The sequence below is a fragment of the Bacillus rossius genome, chromosome 12 (genome assembly GCF_032445375.1).
Source record: "Bacillus rossius redtenbacheri isolate Brsri chromosome 12, Brsri_v3, whole genome shotgun sequence".
NCBI classification, from domain to species: Eukaryota; Metazoa; Arthropoda; class Insecta; order Phasmatodea; family Bacillidae; genus Bacillus; species Bacillus rossius.
In genome coordinates, this window is record NC_086339.1 from 18,849,482 (window position 1) to 18,875,377 (window position 25,896).

A 25,896-nucleotide genomic window follows, 5' to 3' on the forward strand; every position below is an offset into this window, starting at 1 on the left:
AACTTGTTTTAAGTGAAAATTAAATATTCACAGAAATTCAATGTGTAAAGTTTTATAAGTGAAATACCACTCACTGACTCACTCATCACAAATTCTCCAGAGCTGTTAGCCCTACAAACTTCACTTGGCACGTGTATTCTTTTGCTACACAGGTATCCACTAAGAATATTACGAAAATCAGCTCCCAAGGAGGGTTGCAGGGAATTAAAATTCAAAATTTCACGTTTTTCAACGATAAGTTCTACAACATTTAATCTTGATACTTTCTTCGTCTCCATGGCAATGGCTATTCCATTATTGTATTTGTAAATCTCGATTTTATTTGTCTAAAAGAAGCCTCTTCACAATGTGTTTAGCCTGGGCAATACCAGGTACTTCGGCGAGAATGTGTATGTGTACACACACAGTACACATATATATGCACCCACAAACACACACTCATATTCTACATGTGGTCCTCATTGACCTATGCAGGCTTAGTACTTGTAGTATGTTAGCTTTGAAGAGTAAAGGATTCATGCCCAACTTTGGTATGGTTCCTGGAATTCAAGCCTTTTGTTCGGGGCTTGCCTAAATATTATAGGTACGTCATATCACGCCAGAAAGGTTCGTGTGCGTAGCTGTGAGATGTTAGCCCCTGCCTTTGACTGCCACGCTGAGTGTGCTCTTCTTGTTTATAGGCACCAGACTGCGGTTAAGCACAGTGGCGCCAGCACGGGAACATCGCGGGTGGAGTCCATCAAGGAGGAACTGGAAGATGCAGAGCTTAAAGTCGAGCAGTGTCGGGTGGGTGGTTTGGATCAGAAAACAGTATTACTCTCTTTTAAAACATTTCTGAAGGAACTAAGACAAGACAAAAACACAAAAATCACATATATTTTCAACCACGTAGTGTCATGGTATCTCCTCTGCTGATGAAAGCCACCATGTGGTGATAAATTTAAGTGAATTACGTAGGTTTTTTTGAAGTGAAACATTATGTAGCCTTAGGCCGCTGACACACCGCTCATTCTTGTCCTGCTGATCACCGCTACTCATGGACACAGCCCTGGTGGTAAACACTACTGCAGACTTACTCAGGTCGTCTCCCTATTGCACATGTAGATATGGTGGTGTTTAGTGTGTTATTGTCTTATTGTGTACTGTATTGTTTAATTTTATTGTTCAAGTGAAAATTTTAATATTGACTTTTTTATGGTTATGGATTATTAGAGTGCACTTATTAATTTTTTTTTTTTTTAATGTCTGTGCTATTATTATCATACATAATGTTTTGAAGTTTCAAAGCATCCCTCGCCATGCTTGTTTCGACCCGGCAGGATCAGCTGGCGTCGGAGATGTTCCAGCTGCTGTCCCGGGAGGCCGACTTCGCCAGGGTCATCGTGCAACATGTCAAGCTGCAAAAGGCGTACCACGAGAGTGCGCTGGCTGTTCTCGAGACTGTCATACCACAGCTCGAGGCTAGCATTAGTAAGTGCCTAGGAGGTAGTCTCCTGCATTAGTCTGCTTCTATAATTTAGAGTTTCTCCTCACTAGTTTTAATTAGTACTTTAACTGTAGTTCATTGTTTGTAAGTGGTTATAATTGAATGCAGAAGGGGAGATAAAGTAACCAAAGATGCCATACTGATTTCAACAGATTCTAGGTCGTAACAATTTTACATAATTTAATTTTCAAAATTTGGCTTTGTTAAAGCATAATGGAGTGCGTGAGTAGTTGATAGTAACTGGCTGGTACAAAAGGTATTTACGTAATTTGTTTTCCATTCAGGTAAGTGTGCTTGCTGATAAACATTTTAATCAAGACTCTACGCCCTTTATAAACAATTTACAGTATTAATTTATTTCTAAATACATTTGAAATATATTTAAATAAATTTTAAGTAACATTTGGAGATTAAATAATCTAAAATTAAATTGAAAAATTTATGAATCTCATTGTTTTATAATAGGGCTTGAGCATAACATTCATTAAAAGCTCTTAACATTTCTGAGTTACAAAATAATTATGTTTTTAATATGTACAGTATATTTCAATACTAATAAAATTTAAAAAAAATCATAAAGTAAAAGTTTTCTGAGTATTAAACCTGTTAACCTAATTCTCAACTCTGTTGTTTAATAAATTTGTCACTAATGCATTCTAGTAGGCGGGAGGTAAACTACTAGTCCTGAAAGTTTCTGGCTTTTCTCTCCAGAGATGCCGCTGACATGTGGAATGGCGTAAGATAAATGTTGGCTGAACACTCGGACCATTGTCTTGGGATAAATACGCAATGAAGGAAGCGAACAGCTGTTAAGGGAAAAGAAAAATATTTTTGTTGATTCATCACATTATTATTTCATTGCATTTTATTTAATACTATACAAGTGCTGTTGCAATTGTGTGTGCACAAAAATAAAAATTAATGTCAGAGAAAAAAAGCGCTACTTCGAATGTATGACAGCACTGTTTCAAATCATACCGTAATTTATTTGCATTGTTATTTCAAAACCGCACAAATCGAACATTGTTACTTCGAGGGGCGGGTCTTCTCTCTTTATTTGACTAGCACTGTGCAATTTTGAGAGTTTTCTTTTCCTCTAGATGAAAGCAGCTCGAAGCCAGTGTACGGGTACCCTCTGGAGAGTCACCTGGAGGTGACCGGCCGGAAGATAGCGTTCCCCATCGAGCTGTGCGTGTGCGCACTCCTGGAGCTGGGGATGGACGAGGAGGGCTTGTTTCGGGTCGCCGGAGGTCAGCACCAGTATCTGTGGGACCCGAACCCCTGACCCTAGGTTTAGCACGAACACCGACCACTGGGTGTTACTGTGGTGTTACGTAAGAGAGTTAAGTCAAAAACGTCAATTTTTGTAGGTGAGGCCAAAGAAAGTTTAAGATGATTTGCAAAATATTATGTTTCTGGCTCTTCCTTTATTTAATTATCTATTTTGCATTTTGGTCTTAAATAACACTAGAATTTTTTAGTCTTCCCTAAAACCTTACAGTTTTTACTTAACCCTCTCATTTCTTACATACTATTCTAATTCCAAGGGACAATATTTTATGGTGACATGCAATAAAACCGAAATAACATTGAAAAGCATGTTAGTACACCATGTGGCACCAGATGCTAGTTTGTACACCATATAACCCTGAAAGTCAACAAAAATAATGAATTTAACACTTTAATGCTGTCACACTTTTTTTGGTAATTCTGTCCTAGAGAAGCTTATTACTACAAATTATGTTGTTGTAAACATGTATGATTTATTACAGTCAAAATTACATTATTTAAAACCAATAATACTCTTTATTTAAAACTCATTCTCACATGCAATGTTGATTTTTTTTTTTCATTTATTTGTAATATCTTTTATTTTTAAGAGTTAATTCCAAAATTTTAACTCGATACCTCCCTTGCATTGGTTGTTTCCACAAATATTTGCAACGGACACTTAGTGTAATATTATGTGTTTAAAAATTTGAGCAAGTCCGCGCAATTATTATCACTTCCGCAACTTTTTACACACAAAATTTTACACTTAATGAAGATCTGTTGGAAATATTCATGGCTAGGGCCTGGAATTTTTCGCGATCGCGAATTTTGCGAAAATTCGCACGAATTTCGCATGAAAACACGAAAAGTAAGTACATTCGCGAAAACCACGACATTTCTATATTACACTGCGAATATATCCCCGAAAAATACTATTACAGTTGAATCCCGCTGATGCGACCCCCCTCTGATGCGTCCATTCCGTTTATACGACCTTTTTTTGAGAAACAGTGAAAAATTTGAGCAGAGAAAGTCGAAAATTTGAGTAAAATCGGCTGAAAAACAAGTCTGTTACGCTTTGTTGGGCGCTATGTGTTCACGTTTATCTTGGCGAGAGCTGTACTGTAAGCAGGCAGGCATACAAAAGACAGCTAATAATAGATACCACCCCTCTAGACTGTCCAAGCGGCAGTGTCTAGCCGAGCTCGGCGCCTCCCAACCTTCTGCGTGAGAAACTGTCAGCATCCTCCTCCCCTCCCACACCGCGTGTGACAAAGCCAGGTTGTATAGTCCATTCTCGGTAAAATAAATACTTTTATGGGCTTATACGACTGTCCTTCGCCGTTAATAAATACTTTATAAGTTTAAATTATGTTTATTAGTCACACAGCAGTTTCTGCTGAAAAATCACTAATACCTCGAATTTTATTTAATAGAAAAATTTAGCAGAGCCGTAAATATATTTATTTTACTGCATAGTTACTTTTCCATCTGCATTCCAACGTGGTTTTATCTTCTTTTTTTTTACGCTGTGAAAGGAAGTGGACAAGATAATTGCTTGAGCTGTCAAAATAAACATCGCTGACGGTGAGGGCGGGCGCGCGCATCCTGTCGGTCTGTCGCTGTGATTATCTACTCCAAAAATATGTCACAGCATTTCAGGATAGTATTGTCCTTATATCTTTCGTTTATAGCCGAATGTTTTCTACCTGATCCACACAAGTTCCTTCGCCACGTTTTGAATGAAAATAACCACCAGCCGGCTAGCATAGCCGAACTCGCGTGATGCGAATTCACTTAGCGCGAGTATTTATCGGAACCCATTGTTCAGGGTATGCGAGTCCGAGGTGTAATATTAATTCTAAAAAGTTGTCTTTTATACTCCATAGACTATTTGAATATGAAATCTATGCAAACAAAGGCGATTTTTTTATGTATTTGGATATATTTGGGGGGAGGGGGGGGGGGGGGGGGCTGGCCCGAATTCTCTATTGCGACCACCATTCCGTTTATAAGTCCGTTTTTCCGGGAACCATGAGGGGTCGCATCAGCGGGATTCTACGTATTTGCAGATCACTTATACTCACGTAAGGTTAAAGTATAATCTAACCCAAAAAATTCCATTGACAAACACATAAATTCGGCTAAGCATGTGACATTGGCAGCCGAAAAAAAAAGAAAATTTGTAGTTGCAAACATCTATAGCAACGTGTCTGTTTTGTGTTACTGTTTTGAATTTAATTGGCTGTTATAATGAATATTAGTCTATTCCTAGTATACATGGATTGTTTATTAAATATGTAAACTATTATATTCAATAACTACACAATTTAGTCAACATTTAAAATACCGCTAAAATTTCTATTGCATAACGAAAATACAGACTTTAAACCACCACTTTTCTAATTTGAAAGTACCGCTTTTTGCATACTGAAAACACCGAAATTTTCCAGGCCCTATTCATGGCAAAACAACAAATACAAGGAGGTATTGAATTAAAATTATAGAAATAGCCCTTGTATAAAAGTGTGAACGAAAAAATAAAAAAAGGAGAAAAAAAACATTTAACATGGCGTGCGAGACTGTCTGAAAAATTAAATTGGCCTTTATAAAAGAAAAAAAAAATTTGTTGTTTCCAACAACTCAAAAAATTCTGTCGACAAGTGGAACGAACGATGGGTTTGAAAGCTCAGGTGGTGTGTTCCAGGAGCGTCGAAACTGCGACGCATGAAAATGAGCTTTGATGCATGCTGCCTGAACCTGCCCATGGCGCTGGAGTACAGGGACCCGCATGTCATAGCCGGTGCTTTGAAATCCTACCTGCGCGAGCTCCCGGAGCCGCTGATGACCCACGCCCTGTACGACGAGTGGATGGCTGCCGCCAGGTAACTTGTCTGCAGTGGGGTCGCTCTGTTGCATCTGAGGTCTCGGGGTCGGATAGCAATAGCGCGCCGCCTGGTTTCAATTAGCGCTAGCCGGGCACTTTTTTTTTTATGGTCTGCAGCTTTATTTTGCTTTTAAAATGTGGAAGGATGGTTTGGTTAATCTACCTAGTTATATTTTTAATTGGGAATTCATGATGATCTTAAGTATTTTTTTTATGTGGCTAACCGAACCTAATCAACCTAATCTTCGTGATGCAACTGTTCCCAAACAAGCAATGATATGGTTTTCACGTGCTACTTGTTTCCCACACTTTTAACTGCGACTTTTTCATGACGAACACGGCAGCCACTATTCTGCAAGGTGCGCACGTATTGCAGCTTGCATCTTTGATTTATGGAAACTTTCCTGTTTGGTCTGTAAAAAGCACGCCTCGAACATTTGGTGTATTGTATTGAATTGCGACATATTCCTCCAGCCGGCCACAAGTTTCTTGATGTCTGTAATGTGCGTGGTAGTTCTATGAAAGGACAAGGAACCGACAGGAGAGAGTGACATTCCTCGAAGGAGTAGAAAAATTAAATGCAATAGATGTTGGGAGAAAAAGGGTGTAAAACGCATGTTGTTGTAATGCTTATTCTCAAACACCATTTCCCCTCCAAATCACCTTTATCCTGTAGTATTGCAGGCATAGAAGGGGGCTTAAGCGGAAGGGGGTGGGGAATAGGAGTGGGTAACTTCCGCCCCTATCCCTCCCATATAATAAAGTAGGACAAAAAAGCAAATGGAATGGCGACGCAGAGCGGTATTGTGCACGTTCCAATAAGCTGAGATACAGTACACAAAGACTTCACTTGTGTTCTTAGAATTCTACTGAAGACAATCGAGAGTTTCTGTACTTCTGTCTGACTTAAGGGAATAAATAAGAACAGAAAGGCATCATTTTGGTTACAAACATTTTTATGGCTTAATTTTTATTTATTTGATCTTAAAAATTTGCCTTCACAAAGGCAGAGATTACACATCAAGAGATTAACTTCAGGCATTTTATGTAATTATATGCTATGTTTGAGTGGAGCAAAATTTTGAATATTAAACTAAATTATTTATTTATTCATTTATTTATTTACATTTGTAACATGCCCACAGACAGTTAGAACTTATATGGTTAAAAAAACTGATGAAACTATGAAGTGGCTATTGGTTTTTATCTCACTCCTTAGAAAATGAAAATCGACCTTTAGTTTACCGCCTGAGGCAAGGTCTACATGGATGAAATGGGGCTGACACTCATAGGAGCCAGCTTCCCTACCCGAGGGACAAAACTGTCGTTCCGGCCAGCCTGAATTATGCTTGAGGTGAGATGAGTGATGTATGGAGGAACGTCAAAATTTATTGGTGGGGGAAACGGGAGTACCCACAGGCCATCGCAACCTCCCCTCCACATTCTCCAAATTGCAATAAATGTGGGTTTGACCTCACCGGGAATCTAACCCTGGTCACCATGGTGGGAGGCGAGTGTTCTGAACTCAACAACTGTACCTCTTTAATGGCAGTTCCAAATGTACATGGTGTTCCTAAGCGGTCACCCATTTAAGCACTAACCACTGGTGTAATTCGTGTTCTTGTTATTGGCTTTCTCACCTCCTCAAGTTTTGTGTGATTTTTTTTTTTTTTTTTTTTTTTTTTGTGTCCTGTTAGGGTGCAGGGGTCGAATGATGCCCGGCTGCAGGCATTCTGGCAAGTGGTGCAGAAGCTGCCCAGCGCAAACTACGACAACCTCAGTTACCTGGTGAAGTTCCTAGCCGTGCTGGCCCGCAACCACGAGGTCAACAAGATGTCTCCGCAGAACATCGCCATCGTCATAGCCCCCAACCTCATCTGGAGCAAGGAGGACGAGCAGAACATCGGGTGAGTGCGGGCAGTTTCTGCACACTCCACCTCTCCGAGTAAAGCTAGGTGTGACTTATTTCATACGCAGTAGCTATTTTAATACTTTTCATTATTTTTGTTGCAGGATGAACATGAATTCGGCCAACATGTATAGCTTTATTTTGGATAATCTGGTCAGCTTCGCAGACTGGTTCTTCCCAGGAGGTTAGAATCCCTAATAACATTTTTATTCTATCATTTAGTTTGCATTTTTTTTTTTGTTGAAAGATTTTTATTGTACCTAGAATAAGTAAATTGTGTATCAACAGCTTAGAGATATAATGTAGGTGCTTAGATACCGTATGCAATTTTTTATTGGACCAGTTTTTTTAGCCATGCTGGCACCCGCATCTATGATGTTTTTTGACATTTCTGGTGGGAAAAAAAATGTAAAGTTGTTTTTAAGGTGTATGGTTTTTTAATTGTACACTTTTTAAAGTTTTATGGAATGTTTGGATATTAGATTAGAGCCTAATATATTCTACAATCTAACTACAGCAAAACCTCTTATTTGCACTTTTCAATGGGACAAAGTAAAAAAGTGTAAAAAACAGGAAAGTGTAAATAAAGGGAAAAGTAAGAAATACATTAAAGTTAATTAAAATACAGTCGCATCCTGCAGCGTTCATAACAAATACGGGCTACATTACACATACGCATTGCACCACAGTAAAAAAATTAAATAAAAGGGCCGCAAATTGGAAATTTACCGTCAATAGCGCGTCGTGCGCGGAGAAAGGTCATTGTACTCAATCAGCTGTTGTTACGGCGCGGCGTAGCCGCCGGCTGGCTCTCTGTTCTCTGAGCTGCGCATGCGCAGTATAACTCACTCAACGCTCCGCCCAGACTCGTGACGTTCCATCAGCAGCCAGCCAATAGATGGCGAGCTTAGCGGAAAAAAAATATAACCTCCACCTCCCGTGTACCAGTTTTGTCCAGTTATAAACCAGTTTATTGGTATACGCACCATTTTTCTCGCTGCCGTGACATGTTCAAGTTTACGTTCATCTTGATGTCTTGATACCAATAATTAATTATTTACGATCTCCAGAAATAAATGGTTAGTTTAAAAAATTTGCGTCAACTGTACAATACTTCCGAAATTATAAAATATGTATTAAAAAAAAAAACCAAGACTACGCTCATTTTATCTTGTGAAGTTTATGTCTCGTACCAGTATTTCTTTACGTTTTTCCCTAGTATATTTTAGATTGTTTCCTGCTACAATTACTCAGACTTTTACACGCCTAGGCTTAAATTATTATATGTTTAGAAATAAAAGCAACTTTTCATATTATAAAATATGTATATTTTGCGATTTAAAATGTTCACTGCTGACTATAAAAGTTACGTTTTTCACAATGTTTTTAGGCCTACTATGGTTGTTACGTGACGTAAATAGCGGGATGGATTCGATTTTTGAGACGTAATTCGCGTGAAAGTATTGTATTGGATTAAATGGGAACTAAACGGGACCTGAAGAATATAGTGCAAATAACGGGAAAACGTAAATAACGGTAACGTAAATAAGGGGTTTCGCTATATATATTTCTTTGCTTTTTTCTTGATAAAGATATCAAAAATTTGCATGCAATTTGAAAGCAATATGTAATGTCTGTATTCGCATTATCTACCTCGTTGTAGATTAAGTTTTGTGGTAGCATCGTCTCCTATTTTTTGGATTGTTTTTCATGACTTAAATTAATTAAAAATGGTTAAAGTAGAACCAGTTGCAGTGGTGCTGCAATTTCTACAGTTTCTCTAATCCTCTGCAGTGTATGGTACTGAAAGCTCATGTTTCACAGTCTACATACGTATCTGTAGGTCGTCATTGTGAATACATGATGCAAATAACTCAGCAGAATGTGATTTAAGTTTTTATATCATGTCTAAATTTAAGTTTTGTGTATTTATAATTTTTTTTCTAGTGCTAAGTTTTTGTACTTGCACTCAATGTCTGGTTGAGTTTTTTTTTTGACGTGATAACATCTTATAAATCGATAAACGGCGGCTGCACGCACGAAAAATTGTCATGTTCCGCCTGAGCCGAGCATGCAAGAACCGGCCAACCACCGTGCGAGAAAATCTTCTATAATATCAAACAGGTTAAGGAGGGCTTTTTAACTAATTGTTCGTGATTATATTTAAACAAATTATTTAAATTAAATTTGCAAAAACTGTAAATAATATTTGAAAATTAAAAAGTATGCAATTTTTCATCAATGTTTTCTTATGATGTTATCACGTAAAATTATCTTCCGTAAATCGACTTTACAGACAACCCCCCTTTTTTTTTTTTACATATTCGTTATTTCTAATTTGAAGATTAGATAAGCAATATATGGAAAATAAAATATTTTAGTTTTATTTTTAATTTAATGGAAGAAGAAACTTTTTTTGGGGGAAAATTGTGTTTTTTTTATAATTCCCATCCCATTTTCTTTAAGTCTCCCACTACTTACATAATTAGTAATTTGAGCATGTTACTCTGTTGATCGGCTACGTAACTATTGTTTATGCAGACAGGAATGTTGTTTTTGTATTTACTTAATGTCATTGCATTTTTCAGATGTAACACCCAATATTTGACAAGATCGGACACAGAAATATAGTGCAGTTCATGAACTTGAGTGCAAATTTAGGTTATTGTTTAACCTGTGGATATTTTTTGTTGCGTGTTTCTAGAGGTAGAATTCTACCAGACGCTCTCCCGAGAGACGGCGCTGGTGAACGGAATGACCGCGAGCTACACGTCACTGTCGGGGCAGCTGCCTGCGGAAACTGCGGGGGTCGCGCCCTCGGAGAAGACCACCAGGCACGCCCGCAGCAGCAGCGGCGAGGGCCAGCTCCTGGGGTCGGCTGACGAGGGCGTGGACATGAAGAGGACGCAGTCCAACAGCAGTCTCTCTGATCACAGCAGGTGTGTAGTGTGTATCGAATGCACATGATTATAATATTAGTGGTGAGTCAGATCCTAATTATTTCAAATCCAAATTGAGGTGTCAAGAGGTAAAATTTTAAATAATGTACAATAAATGAAATATTAAGTTTCCAGAATAAATACACATTGCCATTTTATTTATATAGTTGCAGGTTAAAGGTAAAATATCCTGGGGAATGGTAACAGGATAGGTATGAAGAAGAAAATTTACCTATTAAACTTCAGAGGTTTGTAGTGTTGAATATTTTAATTTACATTGTTTTCTTTAATATTTTCCTTCCAATATTTTTCCTAGAATATTTAATCCTTTGTACACTAAGGATTTGATTGTATTTGAGTATTTAATTGGCCCATCACGCCATCAGTATATAATATGCATTGCCTTTGTGACTTCCTGATATCAGATAGTGATGTACATTTGCCAAATTTATTAGGTTCTACCAGATTGTTTAGTTTTTGAGATTTAAAATTGGGTGACAGCTTACAATGTTAATGGCATTATTTGTGCAGTATAACTCAGCATTTGTAAAAAATGTTTTAAGTAGGGCTGTGTGGTTATGGTTTTTATTGATTGGTTTAGTTCGTGTTCAGTTTTACATCAAGAATCTTTGTTATTGGTTTAGTTTCAGTTTTAACAAAGCAAGGGGGGGAAAAATCTGGATGCTTCACTAATATAAAAATGAGTTTTCCTGGTTTAATTTGACTATTAAAATTCAAAGCAAAAACATAAAAAAGAGGAGTACACTCTTTGCACCAAACAAAATCTTTATTTTGTTAAAAGTGTTTTTAAGTTAACTTCATTCCTTGAAATATGCAGGCCCGATGAAAACTGGTGTCAAAATCCTGATGGCGACGATACATTTTCGTTTTCTTTTCAGTATTTTTGGCACTCATTTACACCTGCCCTTCGAAGTAACGCAGTTGGATTTACGTTGTTTTGCAGTAATAGTGCCAGTATATTATGGCGATATTTGAAGTATGTAGCCCATTTTTTCATTTATGTGAATTTTTATTTTGGTGCATGAAAAATGGCAACGGTGTTTGTGTAGCATAAAATACAATGTAACGAATTATTAACGTGAAGAATCAACAAACATTATTTGGCTCTTTCCTTAATAGCTAATCGCTTCCTTTATTGTGTATTTACATTGACCCATTTAATATAGTTCAGGGCTAGTTTATCTTGAGCTTACTAGGATGGGCTAGTGGCAAATCATGGCGGACATACATTTAGGAAAAACAGAGTCTGGAATTACGTTAAAATTTATGCTTCTTTGAAATCTTATTAAAACTGAAATACATTACCAATATTAATAACATATTTTTTTTGTAACTCAGAAATGTTACTAGCACCTGCTTATGAATGTAGGGGCAGGTGTACATACATATTTTTCATACAATATGTGTAATTTAGTCTTTTATAGCCCATATTTCTAACCTATTTTTTTATAACTTAATATATTTCACGTGCATGCTTTTTTTATATTGTAATTGGCCTTTATGTACAAATGGCCATAAATCCTAATATTCCCACTGGCAAAAAAAGTACTACTAATATATGAGAGGAACTAAAATTTGCCATATTGGGTTCAATAGTGTTTATGCCATAATTTTTATTGTTATTAATTGAAATTTTGTCTTAGTTAAAGCAGAGATCATACAAAAAAAGGTTTGTAGCAGTCAGTCACTGTAAACTTAAGGAATTATATTTAAATATATTTTACTTTAACGAAGACAATAATTAACCAAACAATTTTATGGCCTATAAATTGTTGGAACTAAATTGGCATCTTTCAAATACCATCTCTCACCAAATTTATTGTGACAGGTAAACTATACTATATGAAAACAATTTTAAGTGTCTCACAATACCCGGAACCGAATGATTTTAAAAGTCAGTTTTTGTCAGGTATTTTAAAGGAACCAAAACCAGAACCTAAAAATTGGGGATTCGCGCAGGCCTGGCTTTAGGTAAGATAACTCAGGAAGTGGCATTAATGGTCACTTAATGATAATATTCTGATTATCATAGTTGTACCCTCAATCGCAGGTATACAAATAAAAAAATATTAATTCTTAAATTTTATATTTTACATCAAGTGGTTTTGTTGTATTTTTTTTTAGTAAACCAGTTAAATTCTTTATTTTGAAATATGCCTAACTGAATTTTAAAGTCAAGCCATAAATTACAGTATGAGGAGTTACCACTTTGTATTCTTACCTGGAGATCAGAACCATGCTGTATGTTTGGGGCTTGTAAATTACCGTTGCAGTCCTCCTCACGGAAGTCCTAAGCCAGCAACTCGTCGGAAAAACAAGCCAGCTCCCGTGCCTCCATCCAACAGCGTGTCTGCCAGAGACCCTCCGGTTCCGTTCGTTACCGAGAAGGCCGCGGTGGAGAAACCGGATAAGCCCCCGCGGCCGGCGGTGGGCCCCATCACGGTATCCACCCTGCCCCGCCCCAGCAAGAGCAAGCTCCTGGACGGCGAGGCAAGGCCGGCGGACGCCCAGTCCCAGACCATCGTGGTGAAGCCTGCCATGGAGACGACCTCCTCCCAGGCCAAGGCCCCTAGTTCCTCGGACGCCCCGCAGCAGCAGTTGGTGACGATCTCTTCCTCCCACCAGAAGCTGCCGGAGAAGGTGTCCATAGGGTCCGTGGTCAGGGTGACGGATGATGCAGTGACGTGCGTCAGCATCGAGGCCCAGCACCCCCCGCCCCCGCACATCACCTCTGCCAAGACCGACCACGGCGTGTCGAGGCCTGGGAACTACTCCAGCGTCACGCTGGACAGGAAGCCCGGCGCCCAGCGGCCGGTCCCCGTGGCCGCCCCGCGGTCGGTGGTCAACGTGGGCCCCGTTCCCAGCGCCAAGGAGGTGTACCTGCACGGCGACGCTCTGTCCAACCCCGTGAAGCAGTCCTCGGAGGACGAGGGCGTGACCCTGAGGCGGCCGTCGCACGCCGACAAGCCGGCCGTGCCGGAGAGGCCCGCCACCCTCCTGCGGCCCCACAGCTCGTTCCGGAGCCCGCGCACCTCCGGCGAACCAGACTCCTCCGCTGCCGGCGACGTGAGTACACGGTAGTGCTATCTCAAACAGCTTGTTTGCTCTGCTAATGTTGTTCTGAGCCAGTGCTCTCCTTCTAGCACTATCCTTTCTTTATGATCGTGTAAGTATGTAATTTGTACAATATGTTTTTTAGCTATTGCCTATTGACTAAGATATTTAATATTTTTTTTATACTGTTCCTTCATTTCAATATTATAAAAACTTAATGTTTTACCAGGTTTAAAAAAATAAAAGATTTTAGATAGTTGTTAACTCTCGTCTTCAAACTACCAATTTGCGATATTTTTTTTCTTTATATGTAGTTTGCTTTACGGTTGATATTATGATATAGTTGATTAAATGTGTAAATAATATTTTAGGGACTTTAATGAATGCTTCCATCGCCAAAAATATTGTGATTTATGTACTTTTTAACCACATGATTCATCACTTGCAATTTATTTTCCCCTAAATGTTTCAGGGGAAACTATATCTTACGTGTAATATTTGTTGGTTTTGTGATACTTTACAAAGAAAGAGACTGTTAAAATCTATATAATTTTTATTATATGTGAAAAAATTTTGCAAATAATTTCATTTCATCATTTTTAAACTGTTAATGTCTGTCTCTGTGTGTCTGTGTTATTGTGGCAAAAACTCAATTGGTGTGTTGTAGAAAATTTTTCCTTCATTATGTTGGTTTATAAAATATGCACTCTGTTATGAAGGAATTTTACCGTTTGCTGGCATCCACCGTAATTTAAATTATATGTTTTGAAGTGTTCTCACTTTCTTTTAGTTGAAGTTTTACTTAATTCAAAATAGTATGACACAGTGTTACGATTATGCATCTGTTTCTATTTCAGAACGTTTCAATCTTAGAACTGTTTTATTTTTTTGCATGAAATATAGTTTCCTGTAAAATTAACATTTATACAGTTGACACTTTACATCTTTCTCAATACTTGAAAATTAAATGCTGAATTATGAGCACCACGGTATAGAAATTTTTTTCACAGTTTTTATTAATTATTTCTCTTCTTAAAATAAATTGTTTGAATGACAATATAGTAATACCAGCTCAGATGTTTAACTTAACAGATGTATTGTCATCTAGTTTTTCTTCAATAGGTATAATTTTTTTTCTATTTTTTTTTTTTTTTTTAAATTTACATTTTCCATTGAAAGTTGCTGCATTTAGGATGTTAACATTTTCTTGGACAGTATAATCACATAATCGTACATTACACTGCTAGGCTAGGACTACCTCTTTCACAGACGTTATACGGTTATAGTACAATTTGCTCCAACCACCATTATCAGCATTTTATGCTGATGTTTCATGAAGTTTGGGTGAGAGCTGTATAAAAATTAGTTTTTGGACATGATTATGCCTTAGCAACTTTGAACCTACATTTCAAAAATTAGTATATGATACTACCACCATTATAGTAAGACACATTAAGTTTACAATACTGTGTTTTACCAGATTGAGCTGCCTATATACACTTTAGGATGATAATGGTTTATATATTTCTAAAAAAAAATTCTTCCTTGTAAATCAAAGAAATAGTATTGGCTTACTGTCACCTAATTTTGCTTTTGAACAAAATGTAGACGTACTAGTTTACAAATAGTATGAAGGTTTTTTATATTTAATTATAATACATTCTTGAATTCTATTATAAGAATTGAAGTTATGTTTTAATTTCTTTGTTTATAATTAGAGCATATTGTTACCTGTACATTATTTTTATTTAATTTTTTAAAATAATTGTTTCAGATGCAACAAATGAAATTAAAACAATTGCATATATTATTGTAATCATTATTATAATTGTCAGTTTTTTTTCCATTTTTTTGGTATGAAAGCTCTTCAACACGGAGTATCAAACTGTTATTTCTTCAACGAATAATCATCTTTTACTTGTGCTAACAAAATTAAAAAAAAAAAAAATTCTCTTTAGTTTAGGCTCACCAGGATAATATTGACAGGCATTTAAGCCTGTATCAGACAAGGTGAGTTAAACTGACTGCCTGTTAAAATTCTAAAATTTGATTGTGGTTTCTTCCAAGCTGATGCTCAGTATAGGACATACCTCTGATTTTAAATTATTTAGAAAACAGAAAATATTGTAGGTTTGTGCAGTTACTACAGTTCTTAAGAGAAACAAAATGACAGAGTTCTTTTCTTTTATGTCTTGATAAAATTATTTCCAGGATAATGACAAAACCTTGTTCTTTTAAAATGTAAAAAAAAAAAAAATATTATATGCAATGTAATTTAACTTATATACAATATATTCGCTGATTGAACGTGCATAAAAAAATTTGACATAACAAAATTACCAAAATATAAATTATGAATTTTATGCAATTTTTATTATTTAAAAAAGACCCACTTCTTATATTACAATATTTTTGTATGTTACTGTTGCCAGTTTGCATACCTGGTGGCACTTATACTTCTGTTGCATGAAGTAGTATTGGAAAGAGTTACGTATTTTCATAATTTTTTTTTAATGAATTGATTAGTTTGAACCTGTTTTTTATCCTTGTATTTACACTTAAAACTTCCCATCTCACACTGTTGTTCTTATATCTGACTTGCTATACTTTTTATGGTCTCTTTATTTCTTGCTACATAATTCAAAAGCAGGGTAATATATTAGTAAAATTATGCGTTTGCAATGTAAGATACTCTTAACGACTTATCTTCCAAACAAAATTTTACCTAGACTGGAATATTTTGTCTTGTTATCACTTGAATGTCTCATTTTAATCACCAAATTATTTTAGTAATGCGTGGGCAAAGTTAATTTTTTTGACTTTTACAATGAAGTTGGGGAATATTTTATTGAAGTACAAAAATTTGTTTCAATAGATACGTCTTCTTAAGAATAAAATCATGTGCGGAAAAGAGCAAATAGAGACTTCCTCTAGTGTGAGAAAATAAGTGCAAAGCAAACTTTGCCCAACCATTATATGTGCGTGTGTGTGTGTGTGTGGCAATGCATTTTAAGCGTGCCTCGTGCTGGTATCTGCAGCTGGGGTTGCCCTAAGTGTGGGAATGGGGATGTAGGGGAAAAAGCCAATAAGACACCTCTGACAGCCAGGTAATCTCTACTGCAGGGGAAGAAACGGGGAAGAGTGTAGAAGGTAAAAAGCATTTATGCCACAATGTTGTTCATTAACCTGCCTTCTAGGTGGGCATCTTCATTAGTTACATTAACAGAATCATTCTAATACACCAAGTGGTTTTTAAATTAATTAATTTTTCAATTAATTTTTTTCCCCATGTACCGGGATGTTTAAATTTACAGTAGCTACAATACAACCTCTACAATTAATCAGTGTTATCTAGTAAAAATATGTTAAATCAATTTTTGTGCTATTTCTTCCATTTTTTCATAAAATTAGAGATAAAATAGTTTTAACTGTACTCGCATTATCTCCGTACTTTTACTGATCTCTATCAATCATTAAGAAAAAATTTTATGGTAAATTTTGTTTGATGGAATGATTACAAGATTCGGGCACCTGGACCTTTTCCTCATGTGAAGATGAAATAAAATTTTTAGATTTTTATTACTGAAAAACTTACCTCATTTTATGTGCCCTGTTGTTTTGCATGTCGGGAATGTCTACGCACGTGTGCATGACAGGTACTATACTGCCAAAATTGGCCATCCATTACAAACAATGCAATTTACTTGTTATTTTCAAGTGAAATAAAGGTTTACACTTCTTTACTGCAAATGGTTTTGTATCGAAGAATTTTTTTCAAGAATTCTGTAACAGCGTGCATATTTTTTTTGTACACTTATATTTATACATGTATACATCTGTAAATGTTCCTAAATGTGTGTGTGTGTATTTGTGGATTTATTTCATGAATATTTCGTCAGGTTAACATGTAGCTTGCTCAGATTGAATTGTGTACTGCATGCAGTTTGGTTGTGAATGAAGCTAAAGGTGGATCTTTGCTTGTGTTTACACTTTCAAATGTGATTTTTGGGGGAATTTGCTGTTAAAACCTGTGTAAGTAGCAACAGATTGATTGCAATTGGAACTCAACTGGGTGTAATTTTTGCACACTATCAAAGAGATTGCTTTACATTAATAATTGTTTTTCTGACCAGCACAATTTTTATGCTTGAAAGATCAAAGGTACTTACTTGTGAAGTTGCAAGTAGTTGATTCTCTTTATAGATATTTATCCTTAATTTTATGTTAAAATAATCATACATTTATTTTATTATATATATATATATTTAATTTATGGAACATTATTAGTTCTTCCCAACTCTAAAAATTGGTATTGTTTTTCTTTGCTTCTGATAGGTAATCCATGTAGCATTTTTTCAAGCTTCAATCATGCATTTTGTTTCTTCTGTTTTTACTGGGTTTGACAAGTTCCCATATAGCCATCTTCTATTCCCATTTAAATGTCTGAAAACCTGGTTCTGTGTCATCACAGTTCATTTCTTTCATTATAAATTATAATTTTTCACTCTCTTTCCATAACTACCCTCCTTTTAATTAAAGCATGGTACATGGCATGAGAGCTTTAATCTACAGTTGGTATTTGACACATGGTTCAGTTGTTGTATGCGAGGATTATCGGCTTCGGTTAGAATTTTTTTTGTTACTTTTAAATTTTTGCTAGGCATATTTTTTTTCAGTCCAAATTAAATGCATCGTGTACAAGATCATATTTGCAGCTTGCTGTTATCATCACATCTCAGTTTTGGAGTTGATCGTTATCCATTTAAACAAAAAGGCATCATAAAGTATTTTGCATGCAAAAGCATTCTGACTTGTTTGGGAGTGGTTGGACGTTTAAAAAAAATTTCCACATCCCTTAGCATTGTCATCTATGTGTGCTGTTAATTCCATATTATACACAGTGTTGTCCTGTTTTAATCAGGGTGTCTACCAGTCCGGAAAGTCACAAAAAAAAGGCCCGAAATAAAAAGTGCATAAAGTGGCAGTGCTAGAAGTAACGAAAGTTCAATTTTCAGTAGCATTTTGTTAATTTACATTTTGTTTTTTATTCTCGATTCCGTTTTTAGTTTCAAATTAAATATAAATGGTTGGAGACTGTCCTCTTAAAAAATGTGAAAAATATCTCTGAAAAAGGTTTTATCTTTGTAGAGTATAATTGTTCCTCTGAATAGTAGATCTCTAATTTTGATTATGTTTAACTTTGCAATTAGAAAATTATATTAAAAGGTTCTAACATTTCTTTACTTGGTATTTCTTGACACCTTATCAGTAGACATTTCTTCAAATCACGTTTTACTGCTGCCTTTCTCTGAGCAAAACGTATCTTGAGTACTCCATCTTCATAGCACCTTAATATTACTTTTTTTTCCCAATTTACTTGGCTTAGCCATATTGTTTGACATTACCTTTTGAGCATGTTTTTATCAATGCGACACTTAAAAACAGAAACAATAGGACAGGTGTGAAATTTCATTAAAATGTTGCTGTAGGTTAGTTTGCATTTTTGAAGAATCCGCTATTTTGTCAACATTTGCTTTTACAGAGGTTGTTTCTAGAATAGATGTCAAAACTGTGGATACATAAACAGGACATGTAAAAAAAAGGCATATGTGTCTGAAAATGTGTACCCAGAAATGATTCTATTTCATCTTTTAGAGCCTATACCGTGTACAATGAGATACAGTTGATCCGTGTTATGTGGAATGCCATATCAGCTAATGTGTGCACGGTACACAAAAAATCATATGAGTGGATGTTTTTGTGCATCTAGATGCTAAGGTATTTCTCATAACGAGAATCCATTGTATCACCTTATACAGTCAATGACTAACCACAAACAAAAGCCTCCTCTACATGAACTGCATATGTACACTACGTTTCAGCATGTATTTAAGTACAACCTCTGGATTTTGCTCGCTTACATACAACACACTTAGTTGTCTTGTGCTGCCATGTTTTATTTTTTTAATTTGTTTTTAATCTTCAATTTTTTTGCTAAATTTTTTAAATCCAAGTATCTGCTTTTGCACTTGAAATATTGATTCTATTTAATTTTTACTATTGGGTTCTATTATGGATTCCAGATTTTATTTCCATTGATTTTAATATGACATTTTTACAGGTTAAACAAAAGGTAAAACCTGTACACCAATGCCTTGCTTAGCACAACTAATGTGTTGCTAAACATATTTTTGTGTTCGAAATCACGTATTCTGAAGCATTAGTCTCCATAAATAGCAAGACTAATTTACTTAATGTGTTCGGAAATATTCTTTACGTAATATAAATTCATAGAATAACACTCAACGATAAATATATCATCATTTATCTTTATTAATCTACCATTGAATACTTTGTATGACAATACGACACATCGTAACGGTAGATATATGGTTATGTACTATTATCGTCAGTCGGCTGGTTGGCTTGCCCGCCTTCAACTCACGTCAACTCACGATAGTTACATTTTAATTGTTTAAAAATTTAAGTTTTTATTCGCATATCAGCACCTTTTCCATGTGAATCATCTATTATTTTCTGTTCCAGTATCTAATTTCAAATATATTCCCGCTAGTACAACCAACAGCATTAGCCTTATACAAACATTTAATAGAGTTCTTATTTATGATACTTACAATTGTGAGCACAGTTAACTTGCTTTAAACTAAAATGTGACCACCATAAGTTTGGCCTTCATGACATCTGCACACCATTATACTAGTTTTGTCTCAAATACTTGAACACCATGCATTATACTCATGAGTTCCCTGCCACTGGCTAGATTAAATTTCGTCGCGGTATAGCCCAGCAATATATGCGTGGACAGTGTCTTTTACTACACTCCATAGCCATAACTGAACTTGTCTTAGCTGATGTTTTTACAACAGCCGATAGCAGTCACCTGCTCAGGCATCTCTGTTCCCCCTCGTATGGCTAACTGTATGCCACGGCACATCTGTTGTTTACCGAGTTTAAGCAGACTTCGTGGTTTGATGCCAGAATTTTTTTTTTCGGCTGTGGTGATTTTATGCAAACTGAAATTTACAGATGTGCTATTCAAGACTGGGGCAGTAAAATTAACATTGCGCTAAATGAATTTGCACAATTTGAAGATGTGCTAAGTGAGGGATCTGTGTTTTTTTTTTTAAATATATATTTATTAACTCATATTGAACCATGTGTTAATGCTTTGTGTTTTTGTCGTGAAAGAATGGTTAACTATTGCATCAAGTGTGTGCAGTTCAAAGAGATTTATTAATTACTGCATTTTGGATGTACTCGTGTAAATCATCTTTGACATTATATTAACATTCTCTTTCTTATTTTGTTAATAATACTACTTCCTACTTTGGTCCTAATTTTCATTAAACTAAAATATTTATTGTTGCAGGTTTAATTACTCTCTTACCACCAGTTTAAACTTTGTTTTTACCACATTTAAACCTTATTATTGAAGCTTATACTCTTTCGAAATCCTCTTAAAATAACTAAAATTCTTTGTGTCAAAGTATTGCAAGATAATACTTTTAAATTTTCTAGATCCATTAGTATAAATGCAGGACTGTTTAATACTTATATTATTTTTTTCTTATACAAATTTACTCATTGTGTTGATAAACCACTCTATCAATAAGATACTACTGACTAGTTAATTTGGTGATGTTGCAAATGTTTTTTGTTGTCATTTCTGTCCTGAGTTGTGGGTAATAAAAGATAAACTGAGGCTTTGTTTTTTGCTACTTCAGAGTAATCCACTCTGGTCCAAGTGGTTGCAAATTTATACGTAATTTACTAATATTAAACAGTTTAACCAGAATAAGACATAAAACGTGTCATGACAGAGAGAGTTTGGTCACTTTTAAGTAGGCTTCTGCGAATCCTGTTTTTTTTTCATGCAAATAGAATTAAAATTGAATATCATATTATTTACGAAAATCGAATAGTTTTTGAATGTTCGCAGACCTCTACTTTTAAGTTTGTCTATGTTTCATGTGGGTGATGTGACAATAAATGCACAAGTAATTTGACTGTATGTGTTTGCTAGGAACAATTTAGCGTGATTGCACTTGAAACTGCACATTGCATGTTGGATGCATGAATGGCACTTTTTAGCTTGTTAATATATGTAGAACTTTAGCAAAACGTTAATGTATGTACCATTTTGTCTTGTGCACTGAAATACTGGATTTAGGCTTGGTTGCACTTTGAAAATGTGGTTTTTAAATGTGACTGTGACTGTTCAATCTGGCCATATCAGTACAATATTTATTGCACAATTTATTTCCAGTGTGATTTATAAATTTTTCCATCTTACTACTTTTCACACCAGATTATTTTTCATCAGTTATTCAAAATTATCAGAAATATAGCTTTTGAGTTATTAAGAGGTTAGAGAAATTATATAAAATAATCGTGGTACGTGGTCACTTTTAAGCTTATTAGTAATAATAATATTTTTTCAGAAGAAGCTCCTCATAGTTACATATTATTATGTACAGTAGGGCATTATTGAGTGGATATAACAAAGACACTGATTTTATTTGTTGCCTTTCCCCCCTTATTAACAATTTAAGATGTGTCACATGACACACAATTTTATCAGTTGGCTGTTTGTTACATACAAATTAATTTTTTTGTGGATATTGGCTTCAATAAAATTTACAATTAGATCATGTATGATTTTTTTTTCCCCCAAATCACACAAACCAAAAATTTGTTTCACAATTCCAAATTTATTAATTCATTTTGTGCGCTTCAGCATCTCTGATCTCTCAGGCAACTATGTTTTGTACATAACAATCATTCTTGCTTCGAGTTGCAGTGATATGCTAAACTGCTTACTGTGGTAACTCTTTTAATAATCCTGTACTTTATGCTAATTGTGTGCACTGTTATCGGCAATAAAGCTTAATTTTTGAAGCATTCTGTGACGGTTTTCTACTCTTTCCCTTGCCCAAACTCTTGTGTTGTGAATGTTCAGTGTAATTAAGTGTTCAGTGTTGCATGCTGGTGCGTGGCACATGCATTTAGGGGCTTGATGTGTTGCGGGAGGTGAGCATGAAATTGTGACAATGTATGTCTATATCCAGAAAAATGGGTTCTCTGAAGTACATCTACCACCATTGTTCATTTTCGACTCGTGTTAACGTAAACCACGTACGTTAATTTACTAACTATATGTCAGAAAGATTCACAAAACACGCACTCCTTTCTTTTCCACAAGACAAGCTCGTTAAAAGTATGCTTAGACATGTGTAGTAGTAGTAGTAGTCTAGCATACATTTTGAATTTTTATGTCCAAAGAAGTAATCTCAATTAACAACATACAAACTAGAGTAAGAGGAGAAAAATTATTTACTATAGTATTGCATTATGACTAGTTGTGCATGATGTCAATATTAAGTTATAATTTTATCAAAATTTAAGTGTTGGGGAAAACATAAGTGGAGTGTTGAAGATAAAGTTTCAGTTACTAAATTGCCAAACTACCAAATGGAGTGTTTCCAGCTTGGAAACACTCAACATTTTGTATTGACTGGCATAACACTAAACAATGTTGAAAAGAGACTAGAAACATGAAGCCTTATGCAGGTAAAGAATGAAGTTGCTGTGTAGACAATTTCTTGCTAAGGGACATATTTTTTGGCCAAAGTCCTTTTTCTCTGTATTGATCAAAGGTAAGTTAGGTTAGACTTGCTAAAACAGAGATTTAAATCTAATTTATGTATTAATATTTAAGTACATAGATATTTTATTACCATCAACATATTTTTCTTAAGTTTTAATCATAAATAATTTTATTTATGTGGTAATTTTTTTGTATGCCCTTATCTCAATTATTAAATATTATTTTCTTTGCTGATTTTAGTGTTCCCAGAAAATTCTTTAAGGATAACGTTCTAGCTTGTAATTTTTATCTTTGGTGAAGCTTTTTACTTGAAATGGTTTGGTACTGTAATATTTCTTCCCAAGACAAAGATCTCCTACTATTGTTACTTCTCTGCATTATTCTCATAAACAGTGATTTTTGCCAATTCAACTTCTGTGGTTGTCTGAGCTGTTTTTGAGTCATTTAAAAAAAAAATCCACATCTTTAGGTTATAAAATTTGTGCCAGGATTTAAAGTTACATTAAATTTGAAATAAAAATTTTATGACAATTTTTAAGTGTTTGATTTTTTCAGTTATCTATAGATAACATGATTTAATTGAATAAAAATAAAACAAACCAAAAAGTAAATTGTTGGTTGTATAAATTATGTGTAAACAGCCAGTTATTTGCAATAGTGTTTATAGTTCCATTGATTTTGTATTGAGTCAATTAACATGCAAATGGATGTCAGAATTTTTTTTGTTGTACTCTTCAATTTTGTAAATATTGAGAGTCATGTTGAATGACTGTGTCCATATGCAATTGATTTTGCATTGCAGTACATAATACATTTCTTAGATGTGTAAGTTTATGGCACATTCTTCATGAGATTTTTGACATCGCACAAGAGGGAATGTGTTTGAGGGGGCCACCCGACTGGATTCACAAGGTCTGAAAGCACGGGGATGATTAAGATGATGCTGGTTTATGCATCACACGCCTCCAAGGGACTTCAAGCAGTGACTCTCTATTATTTAATGATGGGAATACTAAAGATAAAGATTTGCACGTACATAACCCTGTTTACAATGCTATTTACAAAATGTTCCATACCGAAGAATAACCATCCGAAAAATACATGTTACAATTGAAACTATGAAATGAAACTTACCTTAGGAAAGTGAATTGTCTCTTGCTGTTTATAGCTAGATGCCTTTGATAAATCTTGAGCAGTTTGTAAATGGCGTGTTGACACCCGGAGCTTCGTATGCTGTTTGGCGGCCCAGCCAGATGCAAATGGGTTCTTCTGTAAAAAAAATTTTTTATAATCATTAAATTCAAGATAAATTACATGACACAATTTTACTCGGTTCCATGAGACATGTGAGGTACTCCTGGGGCTGTGATCGCTGAGCCGGCATGCTCTTTTGACAAGAGAGTTTGTGTTTCAATTCCAAACACCCCATCCCCCCACAAACACTTTTGAAGTTACGACTACTGTTAGCAATTGTAATTGCTATGGCAAAAATTTGACTCGTGCAAACTAATCAAAAATTAATTTTTTTACATTTTTAATGCACTATTTGCAAATCACTGTAGATTTATTAAAGGTCTCTGATTACTAATAGCATTTCAGAACCATTTGACGTACCTATATAATAATAAATTTTTTGTTTCATTTTTAAAGTTTTTTTTTTTTTTTTTTAAGTGAAAAGTTAAGGACCATTCTTAAACAGTACAGTTAATATATATTTTTGCTTTATCTTCTATTTAGGATCAAAATCAATGCCTATTAATTTTTCAACCAAATTATTTCTTTCTTTGGAACTAAAAAGCATGTTTTGTTTTCACAGGTTTTTTTTAATCTTACCTTTATAAACTTAACGTTCATAAAATATAATACAATGGGCATTGCACAAAAAATAAAATCAACAAATATTTGAAATTTTCCATCAATTGTAATCACAGTATGGTATAGAAAATTTAGCATTCACGGATACAAAATACTAAACAAGGAATACAGCAGTGGGTAAAAGTTTTGGTGTTTTTGTAATTCGTAAAAGGTTTTGACATAGGCAGCAAGTGCCGAGGCATTATTCTGTTGTGTTTTGTGTTGGTTCTTCAGTCCTAACCTCAGCACAGCTCAATTTATAAGCACTGATTCTTCAGCCGTGTGGTTTGGAGTCCACCATAATTTTTATGTAAATAAATGTATAAATGAATAGGTGAAAATTCATGCTGAGATAATTGGACATGATGAGGGGTAACGAAATAAGAATGGAGCATTGATGTAAATAATGGATGGGGAATGGAATAACCCTGGGAAAACCCACTGGCACCCTGCAACGTCCGCCACATTTCCCACTTGCAAAAATTCTGGAAGAGACCCTGCCGTGAATCGAACCTTGAATCATTCATGAATCGCAAGTGAAATGTAGGGGCTGCTAAAACTAGCATCTATTTTATAAATTAGTATCTTATTATTTTGAAATCAGCATTGTAAATGCAACTTATTTAAAACTTCTAATTTACATTCTAAATGCTTAAAAACTAAATATTCACATATACAAGTGCCTACAAATTACCCTCTAGTTCAGTTTTGTAGAAAGAAGAAGAAAAAAATTTTTTATATGCTTTTCTAGACTAAAAATGCAAAAAAAAAAATGTAAATGCTTATTGTAGTGCAATATATTAGAAAACCTTAATTCATAGCAATTCATAATTCAACTAGAATTTG

At 35.1% G+C, this 25,896-nt stretch overlaps 1 protein-coding gene across 2 annotated transcripts in view; it reads left to right on the top strand.

Annotated features, from left to right (window-relative positions):
- The window catches only part of LOC134537648 (rho GTPase-activating protein 44-like), a 54,557-nt gene that overhangs the window by 12,594 nt on the left and 16,067 nt on the right, over window positions 1-25,896 (top strand). For both annotated transcript variants that reach the window (XM_063378317.1, XM_063378318.1), the window contains exons 5-12: window positions 681-786; window positions 1,320-1,470; window positions 2,587-2,736; window positions 5,466-5,643; window positions 7,343-7,552; window positions 7,659-7,738; window positions 10,259-10,493; window positions 12,788-13,580. In XM_063378317.1, the coding sequence (XP_063234387.1) occupies window positions 681-786; window positions 1,320-1,470; window positions 2,587-2,736; window positions 5,466-5,643; window positions 7,343-7,552; window positions 7,659-7,738; window positions 10,259-10,493; window positions 12,788-13,580 (1,903 nt within the window). The remainder of the gene's footprint in view (window positions 1-680; window positions 787-1,319; window positions 1,471-2,586; window positions 2,737-5,465; window positions 5,644-7,342; window positions 7,553-7,658; window positions 7,739-10,258; window positions 10,494-12,787; window positions 13,581-25,896) is intronic.